Here is an 18,550-nt window from a genome sequence, read left to right as displayed (position 1 = left end):
TCGGTAGGAGAAGAAAGGGATAAAGAAAGGGGGGGGTAATCAGAAGGGGGAATGAAACATGAGAGACTATGGACTATGAGAAACAAACTGAGGGCCTCAGAGGGGAGGGGGGTGGGGGAATGGGATAGACCCGTGATGGGTAGTAAGGAGGGCACGTATTGCATGGTGCACTGGTTGTTATACACAACTAATGAATCATCGAGCCTTACATCGGAAACCGGGGTTGTACTGTATGGTGACTAACATAATATAATAAAAAATCATTAAAAAAAAAAAGAAACGTAAAGTACAGCATAAGGTATACAGTCAATAATATTGTAATAACCTTGTGTGGTAATGGATGGTGACTACCCTTATCACATTGAGCACTAAGTAATGTATGGAACTGTCATATCACTATGTTGTATACCTGAAAGCAATATAACATTATTTCCCAGTATATTTAGATAACAAGGAATATATAAATAAAACTTGTGGCTATTGAAAAAGATATATTCCACTTTATCTATTGTTAACTTATCCGTACTTAATAAAATAAGCCAAAGATCTTACCATCTGAAATACATCAGAGCCTTCATCAAAATCCACCATAGCAAAAAATATCCTGTTGGTAAATGCACTGGAGTATCGCCAGGAGTTTGCCAGGATCTGGAATTCTTCATCAGCTTGCCTGGATACAATCAAGTTTGTGGAGATAACATATAAGACATTTTTAAAAAGCAATCTAATTTATCAGCAGTAAAACAGAGCCAAAGAAGCAACAGCAGTTTTTCCAGTGGGGGAAATATTTAGAGAGAGAGAAAGAGACAGAGAGGGAGACAGAGAGAAAGAAACAAACACCAGTCAGGTTCTGCTGACAGGGTGAGGAGAAACCTTGGAAAATACTGCCATTGTTTTGGCATAAGAGAAGCCTTATCCTAAGTGATGGGGATTTCAACAGAAAGTAGTTACTTGACTCGGCTTCATACTTTGTGCTTGTTTCTTATCTCAAAGCTCTTTCAGTAGTCATTAGAAAAATCCAGCTAATCGTACAACAATTTTTTAATACTGGGTAAATTACTTGTAAGTGTTCAAAGACAAGGCTGAAGTATTTCCAGAGATAGTAGACTATAATAGTAATCCATTTTATAAATCTAATGTATAACATGCTATTATTTAGTAAACAAAAATACAGTCAGATGAATTAGGGTGAAAGATAAGAAGAATCTAGGGAATTGAGATTAACTGAAACCTCAAGTCATGTATGACTTTTCCCTTATTGCCCATATGCTTTCAGTTTCCAAGATGTGATAATTCTTCATTAGTGATTATCTTTTAAATCCATCCCTTCCCATTTATTTTCATTGCTATGAGCTAAAGTCAGATCCTTAATATCTGACATTAGAATATTAAAATACTGGCTCTGGTTTCTCCTCTTTCAATCCTTCTTACACTGCAATATACATCAGTCTTTTAAATTACTACTTTCCTGAAACTCTTACTCTTCTCAGAAGCCATTGTTGCATTCCTACTACCTTCAGGACAGTCCCCAAGCTTTTTCACTGGTTATTTAAGGTTCTTTATCATTCAATCCCAGTAAGGCATCTAACTTTTACATAGCCTTACTACTGATCAATATAAAACAGGATCTCTTAACTTCGGCACTTTATTTACCACCATCTCTGTACCCTTGTACACATCTTTACTTCTAATCAAAATATCCTACTTCTATCCAAATCTGATCCATCCATCTTGCCCTAATACAAAACCTTTCTTCTCCATTAGACCAACCCTAATCTTCCTGTTATATGTCCTTCCTGAAATTTTGTAGTATTTATGACGCACATAATCCATTTGGTATTTAATTATAAATTGCCTTACACTGCCAGCTAAATTTTCACGTGTGGAACTCATTTCCCTAGCCATATGATAAGGGTAGGGCATCTTACACTTCTCATCCTGATAGCACCAAATATATAGTATTATACACACTGCTGTTAATTTTTATGTTTTGAATGAGTTTAGGAAAATGTGAACTAATTTTAAATTCGGTCCTATAGAAAGTAAGATACTAATAAAAACCTTGATTAAATAAGAATGTCATTAATATGCATTTAGTACAGAATTATGAAGGAGTTTGTGTTTGTTCCCTAACATTTTTGTATACTCCTGATTGCTGAGTGAAATGACTAAATTAATAGTGATTCTAGATTTGAAGTTTATGTATAATTAATATGTACTATCCAGCATATGTGCCCAAAAATAAGTACTCTGGGATCAAATACCTTGACTACCTGGGGGGAAATCCTTTAAGAAAAGTTAGCAAGTCTTGGGGTAGCATAATGCATATTCTAAAAAAAAATTATCTAATCCTTCACATGGACCCAGGCTGTCAGAATTTGGAAAGCTGTCAAGATTCTATTAAATTAGTTCTTTACAGGGTAGCTTTGTCATTTCATTTAACATGAATTCCCAGATCACACATATTGATCTAAAAATATAAGTTAAAAAAACACCAAAAAGCAAAAGCTATTCTATTTTTTAATACCCACTATTTTTAATTTTGTTTAAAGAAATATAGTCCTGGGACACCTGGATGGCTCAGTCAGTTAAGCATCTGCCTTTGGCTCAGGTCATGATCCCAGGGTCCTGGGATCGAGTCCCATATCAGGCTCCCTGCTCAGTGGGGAGCCTCCTTCTCCCTTTGTCTGCAACTTACCCTGCTTGTGCTTGCTCTTGCTCTCTCTCTCTCTGTCAAATAAATAAAATCTTCATAAAAATATAGTCCTTTTCTTTAAAGAAATATCAATCTTTGTTTCTAAGATCATTCGGAAACAGTAAAATAAAATCAGTAAACCATTGTTTGATGAAAGTTTAAGTGAGATTAGTCTCCACTTCCAAGGTTTACAATCACTACAAAATAATCTAGAAAAAAGAAAACATCTCTAAATCATAAGTTTTTATTTTCTAAAAATGTTCTCCTGTAATTCCAAATTTGAATGTAGCTACCATTATTGCATTAATAATTATCTCTAGCTTTGGGTAGACCAGTTAAAAGATTTTGGAACCAGGCACCTGGGTAGCTTAGCTCAGTCGGTTAAATGTCTACCGTCAGCTCAGGTCATGATCCCAGGGTTCTGGGATCGAGTTCCATATCAGACTCCCTACTTGGTGGGGAGTCTGCTTCTCCCTTTCCCCCTTCTCCTGGGCTCTCTCTCTCTCACTTGCCCACTCTCCCTCAAATAAATAAATAAAATCTTTAAAAAAAAGATTTTGGAACCTATTTCTCCACAAATGAGAGAACACTTGCTTTACTTACCTTTTGGGGTTGTTGTATAAAATAAGACTATGAAACTGAAATAACTTATAAATAGTAAAATACTGCATCAAGCCTATTGGCATACATTTATGTAAGTTGATACCAATTTATATGATGATTATTCAATTTTTAAGTTATTCCTATCATGGCTACCACAATACTTTATCCTTGCTCTTTGTTCCCCCCACTAATGTGGGCAAACAAGAAATGACTGTAAAAAAGGGCAATATGTGTTACTACAGACATCCTAAGGTATATACAGTAATTGTTTATGTACCCACTGAACTAATTTGGTTCTTCTAGGATTGAGAAACGGTTAAAATCTTATGTTATTTAATTTTAAAGTGTAGTTGAAAGTTCATACTTGCACACGACACACTGTCTGTGAAGTTGGAGAGCAGTGAACATGACAATAACGGAGTAGTTTCTTGGTGGGGCTTTAACAAGGCGACGGAACTTGTCTCCATTCATTCTTATTACAGGTCTTTTATTGGTCCATTCCATCAGTTGACTAACCTTTTCTGATAACACCATCTAAAAAAAAAAAAAAAAAGGAGGAGCATGTGTTAATGCTCTCAGTGTGGCATTTGAAGTTCTTTTTAACTAGGCAACTTACTTAAAACCAAGACTAACAAGCAGAGGTACACAGAAACTGTGAGAAACCTAAAAATAAAATCTGATAATTGGGCCTGATAATTATTCTTAAAATTCTATTATTTCATGATGAGATTTAATCAGATACTATACTGTTGATGTGAATTATTTACTAATAAATAAAATACAAAATCATAAAACCTTTCATTTGCCAAAGATTCCAAAGAATATTGAGTTAAACCAGTTAGTTTTGTACAAGAATTTGCTTCTCAAAACCAAACCAAAATAAAAACAAAACACACCTATAAAGACACTGGAGTAGTTAAAACAATCTTGAAAACAAAGAATAAAATGGGAGGATCACTCCACCTGATTTTAAGGTTTAATATATAGGAATAATAAGCAAGGCAGAGTGGTACTGATGAAAGAATAGACTCATGGATCAATGGCACAGAAACAGACCTACATTAAGTATAGCCAACTGATTTTCCACAAAGGTGCAAAAACTCAGTAAAGCAAGGACAGCCTTTTCAACAAATAGTGCTGGAGCACATGGACATCCATGGTCAAAAACAGGAATCTCGAACTAAACTTCATACTTTATACAAAAATTAACTCAAACTGGATCACATACTTAAACATCAAAACGAAAACTGAAAATTTTAGAAAAAAAGAAAAAAGGGGCACCTGGCTGGCTCAGTCAGTGAAGCATGTGACTCTTGATCTCGGGGTTGTGAGTTCAAGCGCCACACTGGGCATACTGCTTACTTAAAAATTTTTTCTTTAGGAAAAAAATTAGGAGAGAACATTTAGGATCATGGGCTAGGGAAAGAGTTCTTAGACCTGAAACCAAAAAGCATGATTCATAAAAAAGAAAAAAAAAAGATAAACAACCTCACCAAACTTAAAATTTTTTCTCTAGGAAAGACCATGTTAAGAGGAGGAAAAGACAAGCTACAGAGTGGGAGAAAATATTTTCAAAATGCATATCTGACAAAGGATTAGTAGTTATAATATACTTTTAAAAACTATCAAAACTTGAGGTGCCTGGGCGGCTCAGTCAGGTAGGCATCTGACTCTTGGTTTCAGCTCAGGTCATGATCTCAGGGTCATGGGATCAAGCCCCATGTTGGGTTCTGTGCACAGCAGGGAGTCTGCTTGAGATTCTCTCCCTTTTCCTCTGTCCCTGCTCACCTGCACGCATGTGTGCTCTAATAAATAAGTAAATATAATCTTTAAAAAAAAAGAAATGGAACTTGTTTTTCCAGGAAGGGAATAGTAACATGGATTCTAAAAATGCATGATTTACCTTTAAAGCATGGCTGAGTTCAGCCAATACTGAAAAAAAAAAATTATTTCCTGAGTATACCTATGAACAACAGAGAAAGAATGTACAAAAATTAGTTTTGTATCAGATGCAAAATAATTCCAGTAAAAGCCATAAAATGAATATGTCACAAATAGAAAACCAAATATAAACTCTAAGCCCATAGAGAAATATATACACTCTTAAAAGATTAGTACAACAAATAATTAACAAGACTTGTGGAACAATGATACTGAGGAAACAGATCACTCTAAACCAGGGTTTTACAACAGTGGCAATACTGACATCTTGAGCCAGATAATTCTTTGTTGTCAGGAGTTGTCCTGCATATTGTAGGATGTTGAGCAGCATCCCTGATCTCCACCCATCAGAGACCAGTAGTACCCCTACCTTCAGCTGCAACAACCAAAAATGTCTCCAGACATTGCCAGATAACCCCAGGGAGCAAAATTCCCCTCTTCCCTTACTGAGAATCACTGTTGTAAACTGAAAAGAATTTTCACAGTATGACTTAAGTTTTTATCATCTTAGTATGTATTCAATTTTTTAATTCATTACTGATCAGAATGCAATATAAAATAAAAATGTGGCAATAAAGTAACCCAAAACTTCTCAGAGCAAGCCCTCAGCATAATGCGTAATAAACTTTCAATACCCATGTTTCTCCAGGTGTGGTTGGTATAAAGGAGCTTGTTAGATGTTAAGACTTCCAGGTTTCATCTTCTAGTAAATTTGATTCAGTAGGTCTACTGTAGGTTCCAAGAATATGAAATTTTAACAGGTAACCCAAGTGATTCTTTATATACACTGAAGTTTCAGAACTACTGCTATACATTCTCATTCTTATGGACAGAGACTACATATGGACAGAGACCTATACATAACATAGGGAAATTAAATAAACATTAAGCTATTCAAATGATGAACAGAAGAAAAAAAAAACATCATTCCTAATAATAAACCACTACCTGATCTTCCTGGAATGACTGAAGAATGTGATATATTTTAGATAAGTCAAATATAACATCTTAATAATTAAGACACTTTTAAAAAATTCCACTAGAGTTAACATACAGTGTTATATTAGTTTCAGGTGTACAATACAGTGATTCAACAATTCTTACATTCCTCAGCCCTCATCAAAATAAGTGTACTCTTAATCCCCTTCACCTACTTCACCCATCCTCCATCCACCTCCCCTTTGGTAACCACCTGTTCATTCTCTATAGTTAAGAGTCTGCTTTTTGGTTTGTCTTTTTTTCCTTTGTTTTATTAATTCCACATAAGATTGAAATCATATGGTATTTGCCTTTCTCTGACTGCCTTACTTCACATAGCATTATACTCTCTAGTTCCATCCATGTTGTTGCAAATGGCAAGATTTCGTTCTTTTTTATGGCTGAATAATATACACACGCACACATATATATGGATAAAGATGATATGATATATATTCATATACATGTATCACATATACATATATTCATATACATATATATGTATATATATCACATCATCTTTATCCATTCATCTATCAATGGACACTTGGGATGCTACCATAATTTGGCTATTGTAAATAATGCTGTGATAAACATAGGGGTGCATATATCCTTTTGAATTAGTGTTTTTGTATTCTTTGTGTAAATACCCAGTAGTGCAATTACTGGATCATATGGTAATTATATTTTTAATTTTTTGAGGAACCACCATACTGCCACAGTGGCTGCACCAGTTTGCATTTCCACCAACAGTGCACCAGGGTTCGTTTTTTTCCATATCCTTGCCAACACTTGTTTCTTATTTTTCATTTTAGCCATTCTGCCAGGTGTGAGGTGACATCTCATTGTACTTTTGATGTGCATTTCCCTGATGATCAGTGATACTGAGCATCTTTTCATGGAAAGATGTCTATTCATGTCTTCTGCCAATTTTTAATTGGATTATTTGTGTTTTTCTGGTGTTGAGTTATAGAAATTCTTTATATATTTTGGATACTAACCCTTTATTGGATATGTCATTTGCAAAAATCTTCTCCCACTCCGTAGGTTGCCTTTTAGTTTTGTTGATTGTTTCCTTCACTGTGCAGAAGCTTTTTATCTTAGCAGAAGCTTTTTATCTTAATGAATTCCGAATAGTTTATTTTTGCTTTTGTTTCCCTTGCCTCAGGAGACGTATCTAGAAAAATGTTGCCAAATGTCAGACACATTTTCTAGACATATCTAGAAAAAAAGGCCAATGTCAGACTTTACTGCCTGTGCTCTTCTAGGATTTTTATAGTTTCAGGTCTCACATTTAGGTCCTTAATCCATTTTGAGTTTATTTTTGGATATGTAAAAACATGGTCTGGTTTTCCCCACACCATTTGTTGAAGGGACTTTTTTCCATTGCACATTCTTGCATCCTTTTTTTTTAAATATTTTATTTATTTATTTGAGAGAGAGACAGCCAGCAAGAGAGGGAACACAGGCAGAGGGAGTGGGAGAGGAAGAAGCAGGCTCCCAGCGGAGGAGCCTGATGTGGGGCTTGATTCCAGAACACCGGGATCACGCCCTGAGCCGAAGGCAGACGCTTAATGACTGAGCCACTCAGGCACCCCACATTCTTGCATCCTTTGTTGAAGATTAATTGACCACATATAATTGAGGGTTTGTTTCTGGGGTTCCTAGTGTTCCGTTGATCAATGTGTCTATTTTTGTGCCAGTGCCATACTGTTTTGATTATTACAGCTTTGCAGTACAACCTGAAGTCTGGAATTGTGATACCTCCAGCTTTATTTTTTTTTTCAAGACTGCTTTTTCTATTCGGGGTCTTTTGTGGCTCCATACAAATTTTAGGGTTGTTTATTCTAGTTCTATGTTAAATGCTGCTGGTATTTTGATAGGGATTACATTAGATCTATAGATTGCTTTGGGTAGCATGGACATTTTAACAATATTTGTTCTTTCTATCCATGAGCATGGAATATCTTTCCATCTGTTTGTGTCATCTCCAATTTCATTCATCAGTGTTTTATAGTTTTTAGAGTACAGGTCCTAGCCACTTCTTTCACTAGTCCTCTGACTTCTCTAGTATATGGTTTTATAAAGGAATTTCTCTTTTCTTCACATTTGAGTTGAAAGCTTTCTTGATTGTCTAGTACTGAAGAATCTTCTTCCTTAGGATACCTTTCATCCATTATCAAGAGCCCACCGTTTGAATACTGAAAGCTACGGCTCAGAAATAAAACTTTTGTTTTTCTACAGCATCTTTACTAAGTCCCACTATGCACTCCCCAGATCTCGCTTTATTTTCCAGAGACATAACCTTCAAAGAATTAAAATGTTGCCCACACCCTTCATGTCCTTCTATTTATTATTTAATATTTTAAAGTTAAGAACCACAAAGGACTATAGTACAGAAAAGAGGTTTATCAAATGAATTATTCAGCAACTAAAAAAAGCAATTGATTTGGAAACAACTCCTTTTGCAAATACTATTTCCACTAATAGCTTCACTAAACATTTAAGAAAATATATCCATCCAGTTTTTAATTTGCATTAGATATATTTATTCAAAACAAAATATAGGCTTGCTATGGAAAAACATTAAATGTATAAGGAAGGACTTTTATAATCAATTTCCCCCCTTCCTGGACTACATTATTTATTTTTGACTCAAAAAAAAACAAGAAAGAGCAATATTATTCACAACTAAAATACTAACCAGCAAAGTTAAGTAAGCTTGAACTCCCTGTTCTCTTGAAACATTTTAATTAGTATGACCACAAAATAATCCTAACAGGAAGTCAATTAATATCCCTAATCCTGTTAGCAATAATCAAGTATGATGAACATTTTAGGCCTATGAAGGATTAAGAGGGCCAAGAAAAGGCAGTGACACAATAGTTTAATTTTGCTCTACCTGCTTGCATAATAGTTATCTAAATTAGCTCTAGTAAACTAGATTAAGTCTGAACAACTACAAATTCTTCTACTGCTCCTGAATCTCTCTCATGAAAAATAGCATATAGGAATCCATTATTATTTAAAGCTGAAATCTGATCCTGCCATTAAGATTTCTTCTGAATTTCAGAAGTAATAAAGCTAAACATCACCAGTCTGAATTCTTCTAAAATGCACCTCCCTTCCCCCACCTCCAAACCTATTTGACTGTATCTGTGCTCTACACCATCAGGGTTTATTTACAAAAATTCTTGGTATTTTTAGTTTTCTTAATCATCCACTAGTTTTCAGACATTAGTAAAGTAAGATTCCTGGTTAAGCAATACATGTCCAACTCCATCCTCAAATTAAGAGTGACACTAAACAGATCTGGAAACATATCTGGCAGATAACAACTGAAAGAATCAGACAATGAACCGAGAAGAGAACATTTTTAATCCTTAAATGTCATGTGCTCCATTCTCAGTGTACCTAATTTCTGGACAGGACTAAAATACACTCTGTCCCCTCTCCGTGATGTTTTGGTTATAGGGGGTACCTCAATTTGTTTTGCAACTGCTACTGGGCCTTTGATTCTTAGTAATAAGGTATTTTCTAAAGAATCACAGAGATTTTGCACATTTGACAATTTCATTTCTCAGTTTTCAAAGCAATGTCAGAAAGTGTAGAAGTTTTTCCAACAATAACCTGCCTTGTCAAAATGCGCAGTAATTCTATTTTCTGAATATCCATAAAAACATCACAAAAAGATCAACCAAAAAATATTTTACTACCACAGAGGAACACAATCTTATTTTCTAATACTCATTTAATGTCTTCTACATGCAGGGATGGCATTAGACACCTTACTGCCCTCATTTAATTTACACAATATGCAAACAGGCATTTTTGCATTCTACTGAAAACGAAAATGAGACTCAGTAACTGGCTAAGGATCATTAGGGTTGCATTAACACATATGCTATTTATCCAACAGTACATTAAAAGGATTATCGATCATGACCAGGTGGGATTTATTCCTGGGGATGCAAGGGTGGTTCAACATTCGCATATCAACCAATGTGATAGAACACATTAATAAAGACAAGAACTATATGATCCTCTCAATTGGTGCAAAAAAAGCATTTGACAAAATACAGCATCCTTTCCTGATTAAAACTCTTCAGAGTGTAGGGATAGAGAGTACATTCCTCAATTCCATAAAAACCATCTGTGAAAAGCCCACAGAGAATATCATTCTCAATGGGGAAAAGCTGAGAGCTTTTCCTTAAGATCAGGAACACAACAAGGATGCCCACTTGTGCCGCTATTGTTCAACATAGTACTGGAAGTCCTAGCCTCAGCAATCAGACAACAAAAAGAAATAAAAGGTATTCAAATTGGCAAAGAAATAGTCAAATTCTCTCTCTTCACACATGACATGATATTTTATGTGGAAAACCCAAAAGACTCGACCCCCAAATTACTAGAATTCATACAGCAATTCAGTAATGTGACAGGATACAAAATCAATGCACAGAAATCAGTTGCTTTTCTAGCTTCTGCACAGCCAAGGAAACAGTCAAAAAAACTAAGAGGCAGCCCACGGAATGGGAGAATGTATTTGCAAATGACACTACAGATAAAAGACTGGTATCCAAGATCTACAAAGAACTTCTCAAACTCAATACACGAGAAACAAATAAACAAATCATAAAATGGGCAGAAGATATGAACAGACACTTTTCCAATGAAGACATACAAACGACTAACAGGCACATGAAAAAATGTTCAAAATCATTAGCCATCAAGGAAATTCAAATCAAAACCACACTGAGATACCACCTTACGCCAGTTAGAATGGCAAGAATAGACAAGGCAAGAAACAACAATTGTTGGAGAGGATGTGGAGAAAGGGGATCCCTCCTACATTGTTGGTGCGAATGCAAGTTGGTACAGCCACTCTGGAAAACAGTGTGGAGGTCCCTTAAAAAGTTAAAAATTGAGCTACCCTATGACCCAGCCATTGCACTACTGGCTATTTACCCCAAAGATACAGACGTAGTGAAGAGAAGGGCCATATGCACCCTAATGTTCATAGCAGCATTGTCCACAAGAGCTAAATCGTGGAAGGAACCGAGATGCCCTTCAACAGACGAATGGATTAAGAAGTTGTGGTCCATATATACAATGGAATATTACTCGGCTATCAGAAAGAACGAGTTCTCAACATTTGCTGCAACATGGAAGGCACTGGAGGAGATAATGCTAAGTGAAATAAGTCAAGCAGAGAAAGACAATTATCATATGATTTCTCTCATCTATGGAACATAAGAACTAGGAAGATCGGTAGGGGAAGAAAGGGATAAAGAAAGGGGGGTAATCAGAAGGGGGAATGAAGCATGAGAGACTATGGACTCTGAGAAACAAACTGAGGGCTTCAGAGGGGAGGGAGGTGGGGAATGGGATAGACTGGTGATAGGTAGTAAGGAGGGCACGTATTGCATGGTGCACTGGGTGTTATACACAACTAATGAATCATCGAACTTTACATCAGAAACCAGGGATGTACTGTATGGTGACGAACATAATATAATAAAAAAACATTTAAAAAATTCAGTTGCTTTCCTATACACTGACAATGTAACTACAGAAAGAGAAATTAGGGAATTAATTCCATTTATAATAGCACCAAAAACAATAAGATACCTAGGAATAAACCTAGCCGAAGAGGTAAAGGATCTATACTCTAGAAACTATAGAACACTTATGAAAGAAATTGAGGAAGACACAAAAAGATGGAAAAACATTCCATGCTCGTGGATTGGGAGAATAAACATTGTTAAAATGTCTATGCTGCCCAGAGCAATCTCCACTTTCAACGCCATCCCTATTAAAATACCATTGGCATTTTTCAAAGAACTGGAACAAACAATCCTAAAATTTGTGTGGAACCATAAAAGACCCCAAGTCGCCAAAGAAATGTTGGAAAAGAAAAATAAAGCTGGAGGCATTTCGTGCCATATTACAAAGCTGTGATCACCAAAACAGCATGGTACTGGCACAAAAACAGACACATAGATCAATGGAACAGAACAGAGTCTCCAGAAATGGACCCTCAACTCTATGGTCATCCAATCTTCAACAAATCAGGAAAAAATATCCAATGGAAAAAAAGCCAGGCTCTTCAATAAATGGTGCTGGGGAAATTGGCCAGCTATATAAAAGAAGAGTAAGACTTGTCCATTCTCTTATACCATACACAAAGATAAACTCTAAATGGATGAAAGACCTCGATGTGAGACAGGAATCCATCTAAATCCTAGAGGAGAACATAGATAGTAACCTCTTTGACAACGGCCACAGTAACTTCTTTCATGACACATCTCCAAAGTCAAGGAAAACAAAAGCAAAAATGAACTTTTGGGACTTTCAAGATAAAGAGCTTCTGCACAGCAAAGGAAACAGTCAACAAATCTAAGAGGCAACCCACAGAATGGGAGAAGATATTTGCGAATGACATTACAGATAAAGGGCTGATATCCAAGATCTATAAAGAACTTCTCAAACTCCACACTCAAAAAACAAATAAGTCAAAAAATGGGCAGAAGACATGAACAGACACTTCTCCAAAGAAGACATACAAACGGCCAACAGACACATGAAAAAACGTTCAACATCACTAGCCATCAGGGAAATTCAAATCAAAACCACATTGAGATACCACTTTACACCAGTTAGAATGGCAAAAATTAACAAGGCAGGAAACAAATGTTGGCGAGGATGCGGAGAAAGGGGAACCCTCTTACACTGTTGGTGGGAATGCAACTGGTACAGCCACTTCAGAAAACACTCTGGACGTTCCTTAAAAAGTTAAAAATAGAGCTACCCTGTGACCCAGCAATTGCACTACTGGTCATTTACCTGAAAGATACAGATGTAGTGGAAAGAAGGGGCACGTGCACCCCAATGTTCACACAGCATTGTCCACAAGCCAAACCATGGAAGGAGCCAAGATGCCCTTCAACAGACGAATGGATAAAGATGTGGTTCATATATACAATGGAATATTACTCAGCCATCAGAAAGGATGAATACCCTCCATTTGCATCAACATGGATGGGACTGGAGGAGATTATGCTAAATGAAATAAGTGAAGCAGAGAAAGATAATTATCATATGGGTTCACTCATATGTGGAACATAAGGAATAGCATGGAGGACATTAGGTGGAGGAAGGGAAAACTGAAGAGGGGGAAATCAAAGGGAGAGACGAACCATGAGAGACTATGGACTCCAGGAAATAATCTGAGGGTTTCAGAGGGGTGGGGGGAAAGGGGTAACCTGGTGATGGGTATTAAGGAGGGCACAAGTTGTGACGAGCACTGGGTGTTATATTCAAATAATGAATCATGGAACATTACATCAAAAACTAATGACATACTGTATGGTGACTAATACAACATAACAAAAAGATATCTACATTTTCGACACAAAAAAACACATATGCTCTTTAAAATTTTACAAAATTTTTTTGAAAACTGAGAAAGGGGAGAAAATCTATCATCCTAGCATTATTATGATCATTTTTATTAGGTTTCAGTATGCTATGTGCATTCACTGTTTTCCATATTTCATTTTCTCTATTATAGATTCCCAGAAGTAGATCAGGATATATAGATCATTTTATCAAAGGCTATGCTTTTTCATTTTTATCATGCTGCCTTCCTAAAATGACACCAGATGCAAGGACAAACAACTTCCCTTCTACCACAGGGGGATATAATTCATCTAAAAATAAAATAAGTCATTGAAAAAGAAGTCTTTGTGACCTAGCAGAGAGCACTGGGTTTGGAGTCAGACCAGGGACGGAATTCCAGCTCAGTCTCTAGAGCTGTCTTCTTTGGGCAAGCCCCCGATAATCTCTCTTGTTCAACATCAGTCCCCTCTTCACTAATCTTTGTAAAGGGATTAATACTTACTCTGCAGGGTTATTGTGAGGATTATAGGTAACGCATATAAACCATTGTGCCTGGCATGTAGAAGGCATTGAATAAATATTAGAGAATAATGTTCCAGTGAAAACACTATTATAGGCATAAATAATCAGACAAGTAAGATAGCATTACATTTAACAATAGACAACCAGGAGGAACTTGAGTGATTTTTAATTATATTAATTTAGGAAAATCGTCTTTTAATTTTTTTTAATTTTTTGAATTTGTCAGAGAGACAGAACACAAGCTGGGGGGAGAGGCAGAGGGAGAAGTAGGCCCTGAGATCACGACCTGAGCTGAAGGCAGACGCTTAACCGACTGAGCCACCCAGGCATCCTGAAATGTGTCTTTTTAAAAGGAATACTTAAGATTATAAGCCCAGGCAACCTACTATTTAAAGGCACATCTACTATGGTGGATAGACCTGGGATTTTTTAAAAAATGTTTTCAAAAATTGACCAAAAGAAGTATTCTACAACAGAACACCTATATTTTATTTATTTTTTAATAATGATATTTTTTTATTATGTTAGTCACCGTACAGTACATCCCTGGTTTTGATGTAAAGTTCCATGATTCATTAGTTGCGTATAAAACCCAGTGCACCATGCAATACGTGCCCTCCTTACTACCCATCACCAGTCTATCCCATTCCCCCACCCCCCTCCCCTCTGAAGCCCTCAGTTTGTTTCTCAGAGTCCATAGTCTAGGAGAAGAAAGGGATAAAAAAGGGGGGGTAATCAGAAGGGGGAATGAAGCATGAGAGAACACCTATATTTTAAAAGTGTCTCAAGTAGTATCACAGTAATCTTTTTTTAAAGATTTATTTTTATTTTTTTAATATTTATTTGAGAGAAAGAGTGAGAGAGAGAGAGAGATCAAGTAGGAGCGGGGGTAAGGAGCAGAGGGGAGGGGAGAAGCAGACTCTCCCACTGAGCAGGGAGCCCCACACGGTGTTTGATCCCAGGACCCTGGGATCACGACCTGAGCCAAAGGCAGACACTCAACCAACTGGGCCATCCAGGTGCCCCTTAAATATTTATTTTTATTTTAGAGAGAGAGACAACATGCAAGCAGGGTGGGAGAAGCGGGGTAGAGGGAGAGGGAGAGAGGATCCTGAAGCAGACTCCCCACTGAGCAGTGTTTGATCATGACCTGAGCCTAAACTAAGAGTTGGACGCTTAACTGCCTGAGCAACCTAGGTGCCCCACAGCAATCTTTTTTAAACAGCCTAAAACCTCCTCAGTTACAGAGGAAAGGGATAAAAGCTAAGCCATGTTTACCATCCTATATTAATTCCTTCTTTACTGATGAGAAAGTCCAATTTTAGGTTGTGAAACCTAAACAAACTGCAACTGAAAGAACAGATTCCTGACCCTACATACACACATTTATTTAATTAATTTCATGTTTATCAAGGACATTTTTGACACTGCTAGGTGCCAGGAAAACAAAAAGTAATTTAAAGGTACCTATTTTTTTTTAAAAAAAAGTATATTCAAGATGCTCACAGTCTAATGGGGAAGACTGATATATGAACAATGGTAATATGATGTACTGAATTCATTTCAGTTCACCTGGGGGGACCAGGAAAAGCTTGCTTGTGGAAGAAGGTAATGTTTGAGCTAAGACTTAAAGAGTAGGAATCCTCAGGGGCGCCTGGGTGGCTCAGTCAAGTTAATCATCCGCCTTCGTCTGATGTCACGATCTCAGGGTTCTGGGATGGAACCCCCTGTCAGGCTCCCTGCTCAGCAGGGAGTCTGCTTCTCCCTTCTCTCTCCCTTTGCCTCTCCCTGCTTGTGCACACGCCCTCTCTCTCTCAAATAAATAAATAAATAAATAAATTTTTAAAAAATGGGACATCTGGGTGGCTCAGTCAGCTAAGCGTCTCACTTCGGCTCAGGTCATGATCTCAGGGTTCTGGGATGAAGCCCGGCATCATCATGCTCCCTGCTCAGCAGGGAGCCTGCTTCTCCCTCTGCCTGCTGCTTCCCCTGCTTGTGCTCTCTCTCACTCTCTCTCTGTGACAAATAAAATCTTTTAAAAAAAATCTTAAAAAAAAAAGAGTAGGAATCCTCAGGTGAATGAGAGGGTGGGGTGAGAGAGAAGGAAAATACTCCAGCAGAAGTCCAGCAAAATACAGACACTTGCAAGAGAATACAGAAAGATCAAGGAAGGCAGGTAATTCAATATGACTTGTATAGGAAGGAGCTTGGACTAAGATAAGAAGCAGAAAAGGGTCAGGCTACAGAAGCCCTTTTATACTTTGCAAAACAGGTTAAAAGGTTTTCAGATTTTCATGTTAGCATCTCTGGCAATACTATGAAGGATGGGTTCAAGGATGACCAGTTAGGCAGTATTGCAATAGATTTGTAAGAGCAATAAGGGTCTGAAAAGTGTGCATCATGGGAAAGGAGTTGGAATCTGATTCCTTTTTAAACTATTTTATTGAGATAAAATTTACATAACATAAAATCCACCACGTTAACCATTTTAAAGCATATAATTTATTGCTGATTCCTTTTAAAAATAACCTATCTCCTGCTAGGCCCTTCTGCTTCTACTCCAGTGAAAGATTAAATGAATAAATATAATTAAACTGGACAAAACAGTAGTTTTACAAAAATCTTCACTTCTCTTATTTATAAAAAGTGGTTACTGTAGAAATTCAGACAATACCAGTACATAAGGTAAAAAGTGAAAGTGTTCCCCTAATGAACAATCCCAACTACCCAGAGAAAGCCACTCTTAAGACTGTTGTGTATCCTTACAAAAATTGCTCTATACATACATATGCACTTATATATGGGTGGTCTTGTGTTTTTGCATAAAAGGCATCTAAAATACAAAGTATTGCTCTATATCTTGTTATCCATGTAAAAACGTCCTGGAATCCTCTGAAAAATATCCTGTTCGCTATACCTTTGAAAACTGTATGTTTTTATTTTACTTTCTGCCAACCTAATAAGTAACTCATTCTAATTTGCTGGCTTATTTTTTTTTTCTTATCGAATAGTTCAAATATTCAGAAACAGAAAAGATAATTTCCTTTAAATTCAGCTCAAGTTGACAAGCATCTGAGATATCTAAATGATATTTTAAAAGTGTGTGTACAGGTGTTGTGTACTACAGGAAGCACAAAATGCACAGGAACTAGCGTAAGACTGACCTAGGGTTTTAGTCCTTGTTCTGCAACAAGTAACTGTGTAAGCTTAGGACTCGGTTTTCTTCAAACATAAAATCAGGGAGCATAAATAATATAAAAAGTTATAAGTAATCCTGAAAGCTCTAAGAGCATATGGCTCTCAGTCACAAATGTTTCAAAACACCATGTTAAAATATCTTTGCTTGGACTGCTTAATGATAAGGAAAGAATACTGTATCTCCTCTACTTGCCACAGTCAGTAAATTCCACAAAGAGGGAATATTAGTTTTTGTTCATTTATGCATACCAAGCTCCTACAACAGTGCTTGGCACGTTTGATATTGGTAAATTATTGAAATGGCTTAAGAGCTTCCATCCCAGTAAATTGCTTTGAATCAATTATTTGGACAATGTCATAAACACGGCATTATTTAGCTTTTCAGTTTAATTCTCACATTCCTGAAGCGAAAATGCTACAAACATATAGCTCTTAGGCATCTATAAGGGAGTTACATCTACTGACAGCAGAAAATTTCAAGAAATTCTACCCCCGGACCTACAGTGAAACTTCCCCTACCACCTGATGGGGCCCATACTCAAAGTAGTGTCAACACTCTCAGCTATGTACACGCACAGGCCTATAGAAGCCAGGTTGTCATCTACCCCACCCCTCTGAGGCTCTACATCCCTAGAAGACAAGGAGTTACAGTTTCTTCTCTCGCGAACATCATAACTCTTAAAAATGGTGAAATTGGAGCCACCAAAAGACACAGAACCAATGGGGAAAGGGGATGGGAAGGAGTACAGACCCTCTCAAGCCCCATTCTTTGGGAAAAGCCCGTGTTGCTGCAAACAGCGTCCTCACCTCCTTCTTTCTTTGGGCAGAGGCTGAGGAAACCCCGTAACTGAGCAGCAGCGCCACCGCCATGTTCGCGGAGACACACCAAAGCCACCAACGCGCTGCCATGTTCGCTTCTCTCTGTCTCTCTCGGAGAAGCGAAACTTTCCTGGGCTGGGTCTGAGTGCGGGGCGTGAGAACAGACAAACCAGCCCCCTGTCCCTCCTCATTGGTCCAGCTCAGCCCCGCTGGGCGACCCTTCACAGTACGTCACGACGCTCTACCGCTAGCAGCACGCTGAAAGACGGTTCACTTCTAATTGGTCTCCGTTAGCCAATAGAAAAAGGATAATCTGGTGGTTTTTCATTGGTTCGCTAAGGATGATTAACTGCCCCTTTCATTTACGTAAAGATAAGGCGTTCAATGCGCGGG

The 18,550-nt window shown here is 37.2% G+C and overlaps 1 protein-coding gene across 1 annotated transcript in view; it reads right to left on the bottom strand.

Moving 5' to 3' along the window:
• MAGT1 (magnesium transporter 1) overlaps positions 1–18,297 on the bottom strand; it is a 73,766-nt gene extending 55,469 nt beyond the window's left edge. The window contains exons 1-3 of the mRNA XM_040630428.1: positions 18,146–18,297; positions 3,663–3,832; positions 553–670 (exon numbers count right to left, since the gene is read on the bottom strand). Coding sequence (XP_040486362.1) covers positions 553–670; positions 3,663–3,832; positions 18,146–18,247 — 390 coding nt within the window. The 5' untranslated portion in view covers positions 18,248–18,297. The remainder of the gene's footprint in view (positions 1–552; positions 671–3,662; positions 3,833–18,145) is intronic.
• Positions 18,298–18,550: the final 253 nt, after the last annotated feature.

Source organism: Ursus maritimus, assembly GCF_017311325.1.
Source record: "Ursus maritimus isolate PB19 chromosome X unlocalized genomic scaffold, ASM1731132v1 scaffold_X1, whole genome shotgun sequence".
Taxonomy (NCBI): Eukaryota; Metazoa; Chordata; class Mammalia; order Carnivora; family Ursidae; genus Ursus; species Ursus maritimus.
Note: the sequence above shows the minus strand (reverse complement) of the source record. Positions and strands in the feature narration are given on the sequence as shown.